The sequence below is a fragment of the Paramormyrops kingsleyae genome, chromosome 24 (assembly GCF_048594095.1).
Source record: "Paramormyrops kingsleyae isolate MSU_618 chromosome 24, PKINGS_0.4, whole genome shotgun sequence".
Classification (NCBI taxonomy): domain Eukaryota; kingdom Metazoa; phylum Chordata; class Actinopteri; order Osteoglossiformes; family Mormyridae; genus Paramormyrops; species Paramormyrops kingsleyae.
The window spans coordinates 226,935-238,944 of record NC_132820.1 but is presented as its reverse complement, the minus strand read 5'-3'; the positions used below and the strand labels follow the sequence as shown (position 1 = coordinate 238,944).

General features: G+C 50.5%; 1 protein-coding gene across 4 annotated transcripts; it reads right to left on the bottom strand.

The window, feature by feature from the left end:
* Window positions 1-6: 6 nt before the first annotated feature.
* On the bottom strand, window positions 7-11,619 carry LOC111859208 (myotubularin-like). Of its 4 annotated transcripts, none has more exons than XM_072706623.1 (15): window positions 11,481-11,619; window positions 9,700-9,794; window positions 8,391-8,463; window positions 8,092-8,186; window positions 7,690-7,800; window positions 7,497-7,598; window positions 7,052-7,135; window positions 6,629-6,778; window positions 6,361-6,549; window positions 5,993-6,178; window positions 5,362-5,565; window positions 4,649-4,741; window positions 4,276-4,389; window positions 4,003-4,179; window positions 7-2,904 (listed from the first exon to the last, which is right to left on the bottom strand). In XM_072706623.1, the coding sequence occupies exons 2-15, from the start codon at window positions 9,760-9,762 to the stop codon at window positions 2,710-2,712; spliced, it is 1,836 nt and encodes a 611-aa protein (XP_072562724.1). In that variant the 5' UTR covers window positions 9,763-9,794; window positions 11,481-11,619; the 3' UTR covers window positions 7-2,709. The 4 variants fall into 4 exon arrangements, with proteins under 4 accessions (XP_072562724.1, XP_072562727.1, XP_072562726.1 ...); XM_072706626.1 differs by having other exon boundaries at window positions 7-2,901; XM_072706625.1 differs by having other exon boundaries at window positions 9,700-9,828; window positions 11,481-11,575.
* Window positions 11,620-12,010: the final 391 nt, after the last annotated feature.

Genomic DNA, 12,010 nt, shown 5'->3' with positions numbered 1-12,010 from the left:
CAGTCATGAAAGTTTTTATAATTCTTTATTAAATCTTAGACTCAATTCCCTTCGTTACAAAACACACACACACACACACACTCAACAAAAGTCTCCTTCTGATACACAATGATAAAACGTGGTTTGAGAGTCCGGAAAGTAGTGCAAGCAGCTTTTTAACCAGGTCAAGTGAGGCCTACATACCAACTACCAGTAATGCAGAACCAGCTAATGTAGCAGACATTTTATTCCACTCAATGCAGACGACTATCCATGCTTCAAGCTGCCTATGGAAAGTTAAAATTACTTCATATTGCTTTTTCTTATAAAAAGTGAAAGTCAGGTGATGGCAGACATTCCTAGACAGATAAAGATAACGGTAAAAAAATGATTTGTTGATTCAGGTTACCAGGACAGTTGCCAAGGTTACATGAGTTAATATGCTGTCTACATCAACCCCTTTTGAACATTTTATCGACGAGAAGCAGAATGGATCCAAAAACGGAAAAGATGTGAACCTTAAAATCAACAGCTAAGCCGTCAGCTAGAGGGACATTTAGCGAGACACAGAATGTCCTTCAATCAATGTCTCCAACATCACCACAAGGAGAACCAGGTGCCAAGCACTCCCTCCATGGTCCAACACCAGCCGGTCTGATTCAAGTAATAAACTAACGAAGCCCTTTAGGCAGGTGCTGGGGGAGCGCGTGCGAAAAGCACCCAGCTAAGCGTTAGCTAGCATGTGCAGGCTAACTCTGGAAAGCACAGCTGCAGTAGGACTGGTCGGCAACATTTACACAAGACAACGTAGCGGAGAAAGAGTGCGGTTCATAGGTTAGGGCAGGGCACGTCCTCTGAAGAGCGCAGCAGCGTGTGCCCTCACCCGAGATTCCTCAGAGCTCAGCAGAGCTGTGGTCTGATGGGAATCCCTTCCTTATGGCTTGTTTTACATTGCCATGTAGTATGTGGTGGCGTTTGACCTACTGTAAGGCAAAGACCGACAAACAAATCCACAAAGGCAGAGAGACAAGGCATGGAGTAGGCTTCTGCTAATTAAAGTCAATAAACATTCTCTAGTTATTCTTTTATAAAACCACTGAGCTTTACACTAAATAAAATATTATATTTTACAATAGCATGACATTAAACAGTAAAATAAGCATTCTGAGGTAATTACATGATTAATGTACTTGCACAAAGTAAAAACATTTCCCCCCCCAAAAAAAACAACAGCTCACTGTCTCTGTTGCTTTGCTCATTTCACTTTAAATCCTCACTGAGGTCAAAGTGTCAAAAACGCAGAAATGAAACTTTCCAAGGAAGGGAGGGGTGGGCCCACTATTCGCTCTTACCAGCCGTCTCCTTTTGCGGCCCTCTGCTGCATTTCACTGCAAGCTAGAGGGTGCTAATGAGACCAAGCGATTGACTGTTGGCCGGTGAAAGCTCAGGTGACATCGTAGTACAAAAGGGCTTCAGGGAGCGACCGCCTTTGCCAGTGACCCTGTAGTCAGTAAGTTGCTAATGTTTCCATACAAAGAGTCGCTCTAAGGAAGACCTCAGATAGCAAAAGGCACATGCGGTTTTACGTAACCTCACCCCAGCCTCAATCCAGGCCAGCAGCGGAGATTAAAGCCTCCATCGTAGTCCTCGCTTTCAGAATTCATCGTAACTTCAGATCTTTACAGTACAATTCCACTCTCAGTTTTACAGTTCTGAGATCTTTCATAAGCAAAGACATGAACACTCAAACCTTAAGGCATTCACTACCGAAAGCTGGTAGCATAACAAGAAAATCACTGAAATGATTAGCTGGTGACAAGAATGGATCATACGTCTAGAAAATAGAAAAGGAAATGTCAGTGGTGTTTAGGATTGGGATCCTAATTTTTTGCAGCTCAGTTTGAAATTCCATTAGTAACCATTAGCAGATACTGAAAGGCAAATTAACAAGATATTAATAAAAGCCAGAGCTCAGACTGTGTTTTATATTCTCGGCTGAACAACGCATTTAAAACTTTTGTGGTTCGATCAAAAAAAGTCAATGTCAGTTATAAGGAGAATGACAGGAAATGCGAAACACCCAAAACACTCCCTGCACTTCTGACAAACTCACACCAACCTGAAGTCATATCCCACACACTTCAGAGAAGAGAAATCCAGGGTACTGAAATGTCAGAGGAGAGAAATCCAGGGTACTGAAATGTCAGAGGAGAGAAATCCAGGGTACTGAAATGTCAGAGAAGAGCACTGCAGTCAATGCAGATCACACTGCATTAAAATAAAAAATAAAAAAATGCTAATAACGGGCAGTGCAGCAAAACTGAATACTGAAAAAGGTGCAACAAAAAATTATATATATAAATACGTATAATTATACCATATATATGGTATAATTTATTGATATATAAATTAAACGTTATTTTTTCCCTTAAATGGTACCAGTCAGTGTAGAGGCTGAGGGGCCCCCTGGACCCCAGGGAGAGGTTGTGGGGTCCAGGGGGGTGGGGGGCGGTGCTCATTTCACGCCGTAAAGCTTAGAGAGGGGACAGGCTGGCCACCACACACGTCCCTAGCATGTATACGACACACACTCCCCTTAAGGCTTCTGTCCGTCACCAAGGCTTTCCTGTGATTTATTGCGCTGTAGTTTCATTACCGTCGCCGTCCCAACTTCGGTCATTACTGGCAACGTCGTCATGATGTCTGACTCCTCAGAGGCGGGGCTAAGCGTTAGAAGGGGGTTTGCAGGCGTGTGACCCGTGGTGGGGGCGAGCTGGGGGAGGGGCTGGCGCTGTTTGACAGGTGTGGGCCCCGGGGAAACACCTGTGGGGCCCGGTCCGAAAGCTGGAGCTCCTCCAGCTTCTTCAGGTACTGCTCCTTAAGGGCCAGAAGCTCCTTATAGCGCTGCTCCATTGGACTCTGCTGCTGCCAACGGGGGGAGGGGTGAGAGGTCAGAGGTCAGAGGCAGGACATAGCAATACAGCACAGAGCACATGCTGCGGGGTCTTTACAATGTGTCTCGTTGCACACCTAGCTACACCTAGTTACATTACAAAAAGCAAAGCACCCTCAGAAATACAGGAAGTCTCCTGCAGAAGAGGCATCCTGATGGAGAACAGCACCAGTCAGGCAGCACGTGTGCCCCCCAGTGGCCAGGGCAGCGCATGACGCTTCCCAGAGCGGCATGGCACTCGTCCTCGTTTAAGCTCTTCCTGCACCGTCAGGCATTCAAAGCCCACATCTGCATCTCTGCACCACAACGCTTACAAACGCTGCTGCCTCTGTTCCTGTATTTTCATTGGCTTCATCTAACCAGCAAGATGAAGCCAATATACATCCACAGTTCTGTGTTGCCTGCTGGTGCCTCAATGGACTGACCATCCCAGATCCAGACGATCTACCTGCAGGAATCTAAAGACCAAATCTGACTGCTTCTGGTTCCCGATAATGTGACACTTCCCGATTTACACCAAACGGGCAGCTACAGCCCTTAGGGCTCCATTTCTAGCACACCTGTCCCATTTCTGTATTACAGCAAATTTGGTTTTGTTCTGAAGCACTCAGATTTTCATTCTAAATACTATTACAAAGTAGTATTTCCTTTATGTTATTTACTTTCATAGCCCCTAGTACCGCCAGCGTCCTTGTTAAGGAAAGATGCTGCTTTGGGTCTAGGAGTAAACAGGAGTGAGACCCTTCATTTGGGGACTTCTTACAGTATTTCAGAAATCATCTTTTTAATGAGAGCTGGGATACATTTGCTGGGCGAAACAGAATAATTATCTATCACTATAAAATCATGGAGGTACCGGCAGCTAACAGTAAGTTTTACTTTAAGTTAAGCATGGAAGACAGGATGTGGCCAGTGTGAGACGCAGGCTCAGGTAGAAAGAGACAGAGGTAGAGAGAAAGACAAGCACACAGACACAGGCGGACAGACAGTGGCTCAGAGTGACACGACACAGGCATCACTGTTACTGGCACAGGTCACACAGTGACGGGGCGGCGCCTTCCAACCAGTACCTGCTGCCGGATGCGTGGGTTCCACCGGATGTAGTAGGACACCCAGAGCTCCAGGTGCCGCATACTGGCCACAGGGTAGAGCACGTGGCTGAGGTCCACCGTGAAGAAGGGGTTGCTGTAGGAGGACGGCTCGCTGTTGATGAAGGACCACAAGGACACCGTCTTCTTCTTCACCTCCTGAAAGAGCCGCACAACCGTTACACCGTCACTCCAGTGCCCTTGTGAGACTGCAGGGGGCTGGGGTGCGTGCCAGTGGGGGGGCTGGGGTCTTACGCTAGCTTCCCGCATGCTCTCGCAGTTGAACAGGAACGTCCCAAAGCGGCAGCTGTATAGGTGGTCCAGCAGGGTCACCAAGAAGTGTTCGTTGAACTCGAACGCTGTGGGGAACTGAAAAGCCGGGAAACTGTTACCTAGCCGCAAGGGCTTATACGCACACGGTCGGGAGAGCGCGAAGCATGGACACGGTCGGGAGGGCGCGGAGCTCGGGCGCGGTCGGGAGGGCGCGGAGCTCGGGCGCGGTCGGGAGGGCGCGGAGCTCGGGCGCGGACGGGAGGGCGCGGAGCTCGGACGCGGACGGGACGGCGGGGAGCACGGACGCGGACGGGAGAGCGCGGAGCACAGACGCGGTCGGAGCTCAGTATCTCACCTGCTTGGTCATCTGCCACACACAATCCACAAACTGCAGGAAGATGGGAGAGCGGTCAGCGTCAGCGTGGTTCTTATCGCCATGGCCGATCCTCTGAGGACACAGAGAGGCGATCAGGGGCCCCTTCACACGCTCGCCCCTCCCACAAGCCCTGAGGAAGTGCAGGCAGCAAGGAGACCAGGCAGGATGTGACTGCGCAGATGCACAGCCACTCACTGCAGGCAACTCCATGACACTGCCCAGTTTACTTATCAGGATCGTGTGGACAGGGTGTGAGAAACTCCCCCATGCCGAGCTGGAGGGGGCAGCCCTAAGCCCAGTACCAGTCAGATATAGGGAGTCAAAAATAATAGCAAGCTTGAGGCCCAGAAGGAGGTCAGGGTTAGGGTTTGGGTTAGGCTTAGGGTTAGCAGGAGAAGCCAAACAAGGTCATGTGGATAAGGGACAACAAAGAACAAAATCACTCTTTCCAACAAACTTCACAGAGCATAAATTTACGAGGGGGGGGGGGGGGTGGACCCAGTAGGGACGAGTATCACAGCAACATGGGATGAACGCCTCGTGGGCACCGTGCTCACATGCAGTGCGCAGGAATGCGGGATCACCACTACCATCCTCGTAATCTTTATTTGCTTAAATGAATGCTTTGTGATAACCTCCACCGCAAGGGGCCACAACTCCCGACGACCAGCAGGGCGGCGACAGTGACTCACAGACGCGAACTTGTGCCCGAAGCTGAGCCACTCCTTCTCCAGCAGCACCTGGAAGCCCCTCAGCGTGCGGTAGTAGCCGTCCAGCATGAGCATGGCCAGCGAGCTCAGCTGCGCAGTGCGGTCCCAGCCGTCACTGCAGTGCACCACCACCGAGCTGCCTGACGAGATCCGGTCTGCCACCTGGATGGCCCCCGAGAGCACCAGCTGGGGGCGGGAGGTAAACGGGGAGGTCAGTGGGGGCAGACCATGGGCCTGGGGAGTGGGTGCACACACTTACCGACGCTTAGAAATAGCAGCTAAATGGACAGGCTGCATTCCTTACATCTACCACAATAATGCTTAGTAATGCACAGTGGCAGCTAGCTGGAGTATGGGGCACAGAACCCACTGAAATTCAGGTTCCCTGTCAGAACTGCAACAGATACCAGCTAATGGACAAAAACACAAACAAAACGCCTGAGTTTCTGAATGAACCAGGCCAGTTCCTATTTACACTCGTGAGCCACTGCATCAGGCATTAGCGGTTGGGCTACAGTGACAATTTCAGATGAGAGAGCTCAGCATCGGAAGCAGCCGGCGAGGAAGCAGTGCTTCGGCCAGCATGCAGGGAGCCCCGGCATCGCCCAGGTACCTTGATGTGCTCTAGCCAGTGCGTGGACTCCAGGCTGGACAGCCAGTGGGACTCCTCCACGTTGGGGAACACGATGTCCTTCAGCTTCTTCAGCGACTCACGCATCACATGGATATTTTGGATGTCCAGGAACACCAGCTCGGCATTCTGGTAAGCATCTTCGCCCTCGTACCCACCGCCTGTGGCCTGCAAGCAGTTTGAGGCCCATAAAGACCGGCAGGCAAAGAGACAGACAGAGAGACAGAGGGAGAGAGAGAGACAGGCAGGCAGACAGAGAGCGAGGGAGAGACAGACAAGCACACAGACACAGGCAGACAGACAAGCAGAGGCACGCAGAGACACAGTCAGTCGCCCCGATCAGCTCCTGCCTTGTTGGCGACGGCGTTGACGTTGGGCCGTGCATCGAAGATGGTGAGCTTGCTGGTCGTCCTGTTGGTGGCGCGGATGAGCTCTAGGTAGCGCTCGTCATCACGATTACGTTTCCCCCCCATGCCAACCAGGGGCTGGCTGCAGCGTGTGATCACGGCCTGGTTCTCTGGGTGTATCCACGACAGCACCTGGGACCGGGGGGAGGGTGCAGGTAAGGAGGCGGTCATGAAGAGGCCTCGCAGAGTGACAGCAGCGCGTGGGACTCACAGAAATCCGGCTACGAGAACGGAAGGTGGCCACCCTGCGCAGGTCCTCATCGGAGGCTGTGTACGGGACGACCAGGATGCTGGGATAGGTGTCACACAGCTCGTAGGTGCTGTTTAAGAAGGTGACCCTCCACTGATCGTTAGGCAGGCCCTAGGGGCACGAGAACAAAGGCTGAGAAGAGGTTGTCGAGCAAGAGGACATGAAGAGAGGAAGCGAAACACAGCATCATCAACAGAAGAAAAAGGGAAGATTAAATACAACACAGAAGAGCAGGAGAAATAAACATTTATGTAAAGATACTCAGGGAGCTAAAAGTGAATTGAGGGTGAAACCTCACTGTGAACTGACCAAAAATAACAGCCGGGAAAACACACAGATACAAAGAAGGGGTGGGGAGGGGTCACAATATCAAAAGAGCCCCACCTGTCGCCTGAATTCCTGCATGGGGTTGTAAACGTTCCAGCCGTTTTCCGGAAACTTCTCCTGGCTCAGGAAAGCAAACAGTTGCTGTAAAGAAAGGAGGAAAGCCAAGGAGTCATGTGACACTCATCACATGACCACATCTCACGCCTGCTGCTGTGGCAGAAAATGACGGTGCTCTGATGCATTTTGCTAAGGAGCATGTGCATGTTTACAGGTGTGTGTGTGTGTGTGTGTGCGCCTGTCTGTCTGTGTCTGTGTGTGCCTGTCTGCCTGTGTGTGCGCCTGTGTCTGCCTGTCTGTGTGTGTGCGCATCTGTATCTGTGTGTGTGCGCCTGTGTCTGCCTGTCTGTGTGTGTGCGCATCTGTATCTGTGTGTGTGCGCATCTGTATCTGTGTGGCTCATCATTAACCAATGGGAAGCCACAGGGGGCAGACTCTGACTGACCAGTCCATGGGAAAGGGGGAAGGCGTATCGAAACAGGATGTCAAAGATGTCCCTTCTGCTGTGGCCCTCCTGTTTTAGAGCAAATCGAAGATTCCTCATGTCCTGCAAGGCACACAAAATGGGCACAGGTTGGGCCGAGTGCTAGGCCTGACGCTTTCCCACTGGCTGGCCCAAAACAGAGAGTGGGCGGGACCTTGCATGTGATGTCAAGTCCATAGGAATTCTCCCCGCGGCTCGAAGCCCCACCCATCTTCTCCACCCGACTTATGGCTCCTAGTGGCACCTCAAGAGTCACCGCAGGGTCCTGCCCGGCAGAGGAAGAGAACCAGGTCAGTGCTGCCCACTACAGGCCAGAGGTGATGGGTGGGGACACTGACGCCCACACACTCCAACAGAACTTAAACACGGGACGGCCTGACATGTTGCTCACTTCTTTAAAACACCGAGGCCTGACTTTCAATGAGTCCAGTCTATACTGCGCAGTGAACAAGCGGGTCACAGTGAAGTCCGACTCACCGCTTACAGTAAAATGCATTCGTTTACTGCGCATGGAAATGTGGACACGTCAGAAACAAACACCACAAGTGGGACTCACAGCATCAACGTTCCTGAAGAACAGCCTGTAGTTGGAGATGAGCACTCTGCCCTTTATTGCCCCGCTGAAGGGGCAAATGTAGATGATGTCTTTGTCTGAGGAAAGAGAGAGGAGTCAGTACTGATTTAAAGACACCCCCATACCTTAATTTAACCATCCACACTGACATTCACACTCCACTGAGTCTAGATCCACAACACACGACCGCTGTATGTACTGGTCGACCAAATCAGTGATTCCCACCTTCTGAAGAACGTCCATCTCCACAACTAAACACAGAGGGTGCGAGAGAGACTCACCGATCACCCTCTCCTCCCCGGGCAGCAAGGGGGCGTCAGTGAGCAGCTCCATCCTAAGGCTCTCCCTTGACACCTACAATGATTTACAAGATTTAAAGAAAAAGCCTCCTTACACAATTAGGACTAAAAATACCGACCAGTAAGGGCTCTACTTAACTCTGCTTAAAGATGCTGCATTACAGTCACACAGGGGTGAGAGAGAGAAGAAAAGAATGGGAGATAAAAACTTAAATGATCCCATATGGCACAGCCACAGCCTGGAGGGATCTGCTCCCAGCGGATCCATTTGCTGCTCCATTGTCCTTTGTAACATCTCTCCTTTATCACATTTATATAAAAATGTGTACAGCAGCACTTTGTCTAGCTCAGTCAATGATCAATGAAGCAGAAAGCATGGCTGCCCGCAGAGCAGGATGCCACACAGTGTGTGACCACACACTGGGGGCTTCTGGGTAATGACATGCTCTTTGGTTCTTCGAACAACTAATGGGTAGCTATAAGGTGAGAGGCGCAGCACAAAACGCAGTCCATCTCACACTGGGTACCAGGGACTGGAATGGATGAAAACCCTGTAGGCTGTGAGCCACCTCAGTGCAGGCCTGTATCGCCAGTGTGGACACTTCACTGCACAGTATCGCCAGTGTGGACACTTCACTGCACAGTATCGCCAGTGTGGACACTTCACTGCACAGTGGCAAAAGCCAACCAAGGATGTGCGTCCCTGTAGGACTAACCAGTGAAAAGGACAGCAATGGCACATTAAGCTCATTTAAGCTCAGAGAACAGAGATTGTCATTCATTTTCGACATTGGTTAACCTTCAACATCTGTACAACACATAAAGGAAACTGTCCCTGAGCCACTAGAGGGGCATATTTTCCAAGGCAAAAATGTGACATTCAGATGCAAAGGTGCTGCACTCTGGAGGCAGAGTGACAGCCGGGGAAGGCCACAGTTGGTGTGGTGACGAATGGAGAGAGAGCATGTGGTCAGTGGCCCCACAGTGAGATCATCCTGGCTGATAAGAAAAAAATGCAGCAACGATGAGTCGGCGCCCCCAGCACGCCGGCCTTCAGACAGGAATAGAATTACGCGGCGTCAGCGGGATGAGTCGCAGCCACTCCAGCAACTTTATTTTTACTGTCACAGGTAAGCAGAAGATAATGCAGCAGCAGAGATGCACTGCGCCGCATTGCCTGCACGGCACTGCACATCTCGCTTCCCACACTCGGCTCACACCCTGTCCCAGCCCGACAGTGACACCATGCTGCAGGAGTCTTAATAACACCCAGGGAGAAACGGGTACTTACGTTTTTGCAGGAGCTTATATCCAGAGAGTTTGAGTTGTACACTGGTAACGGAGCGGAGGCCATAGCTCAGGGTGCTCTGGACGAGACACTTCCAGCTGGGGAGGGGCGGATAAAAAGCCAGCTCTGTCACTGACGAAACACAGCAGCTGTAAAGCAAAGTCCCACTCGCCACGAGCCGTCATGCAATCACCAGCGGTTGATGGTTAACGCAGACTGGGGCTAGGAGGTCATAGTGCAGCTGGCCTAAATGAATATAAGGTGAGGTAAAGTGCATGGGAACCTTGCCCAGCCAAGTCAGGCCACGGGGAATATTTTTAACATTCATATCTGCATAATCTGACCATGTGAGACCCACGCTAAGCCACAGCAAGGTCATTACAATTGATGATTGTAATGGTTACAATAATGAAGCAGGCAATCTGCAGTGAGTTCAAGCACACCGTCAAAATCGGCACCGCCCTCGAAACAGCAAAGCAACGGGTTTGTTTATTGGTCAAGACATTTCACTACAAAGATGCTTTTGGTGGCAATAAAGTTTAATCAGTGCATTAAAAACATGTGCACCATCTGTGTAAACCCCAATTTCACCCATAAATTGTTCTACCATTAGGGAATGGTTCTTTCTGCATATTCTCTAACTGGAGTGAAATTCACACACTTTGCAGTCAGGACACATCGCATCTTAAGCATTTACACAAATGCTCTGTCAATACCCACAGCTCAGATTTCACCAGGCACAGTTACATTCCCCCACAATATCCTGCTTACTAATATTTCGCTTAATCTGAATGTTCATTTTCAAAACCCCTGAAAATGTAAAGACAAAAATGTTCAGTGGATTTTTTTAAAACCAGCTGTCACTTGCCTCCCAACACACCGTCATTACAATCCACGTGACTATATTTGATATGTTGGTATGGATTCCTGTTTCTGCAAACTACTTTCAACATATAATTAGCAAGGACATAATACAGTAACTTGAAGGAGTGGGATACTTCAGCCGGGAACCTGTACAGCCAAACCGGACAAGCCTGCAGTCAGAACATCGCGGGAGGACAGGTCCTCCTGCCGGAGTCCAGACTAGTCATGATTTAGCGGATGACACCTACAGCCCGAGTGCCTGACTAAGTAACTTTTATGGGCGAAGCAAAACCGGGACATACAGTATCTAGCTGTGAGTGAGCACGACTGTTCGGCCTAGCTGCTGGTCACCACAATCTCCAAGTAACCGGAATAAAACACCCTCCGGTCTCACCCCGGCGGTCCTCTGGAACCGCACAGCCTCACACACATCGAGGGACAAGCTGCAGGTCGCCTCACGACGGCCGATCTGGCGAATTTTCAGGCCACACAGCCGGAGGAGACGCCGGGCCGGACATGCCCCCAGTCAAGCCTCATTGTCCAGCGAATGTCTGAAGTTGGTGACAACTAAAGTTTTGAGGAGCGGAACAAACGCTTCTTACACGAAGCTGTCCGGCTAGCAGACATCGGGCAAGCGAACTATAGGACTAAAGGGGCAGAGGAATGGTCCTTTTCCCTCCCTAAGAGGGCATCCCGTAAGGCAGAGTTATATAAGTTTAACGGCGGAACCCACCGCCGCCGCCAGCACCGGGAGGCTAGCTAGCTGGCTAATGGAGCGAGCCTCACTCGGGACAGCCTAATTAACACGCCACCTGCCGACTGCCGTACGCGCTGCCGTCTGAAATGCGCCGCGGTGTTAGTCTGCGAGCTACTCGGCGGTATCCTCATAAAATATTAAAGTGAAAAATGCACATACTGACCCAGCGAGCACGACTGAGCGCTTCGGGCTTAGCGGATTTCTGCGTCTGTTTTTGCGCCGCCGCGGACAGCGAGCTCATTCGCAGTGACGGGACCGCTCCCGGGACGCCGCCATTGGCTGCCTACGAGGCCGTGTCCCGCAAAGCATTCTGGGAATTCGAGTCCATCATCATCCGTGACATAAGCAAATGAACAAGTAAGCGGTAATAAAACTGTAACAACGATATTATACTGTTGATATCATACAGTTTGGCAGGTAATCTTTTATCCTCACCAATGTGACTAATATACCGGTGCTAAAAATCAGCTCATGGGTCGTCGGACAGCAACTTCTTTCTTTATTAAGATGAGAGGTTTACAGCAACAGGGGCTGAACCTATTTCCCACTCTTTTGGAAACACCAAGCTTTATAAAATATGCATCACGGCCTTTGGGTTAGAACTGGGAAAGAGAAAAACAGACTGGGCAACTTTGTAGCTTGCTGCAGCAGAACCCCACCACAGTACGTCGTAGGATACGTCCTTTATAGACA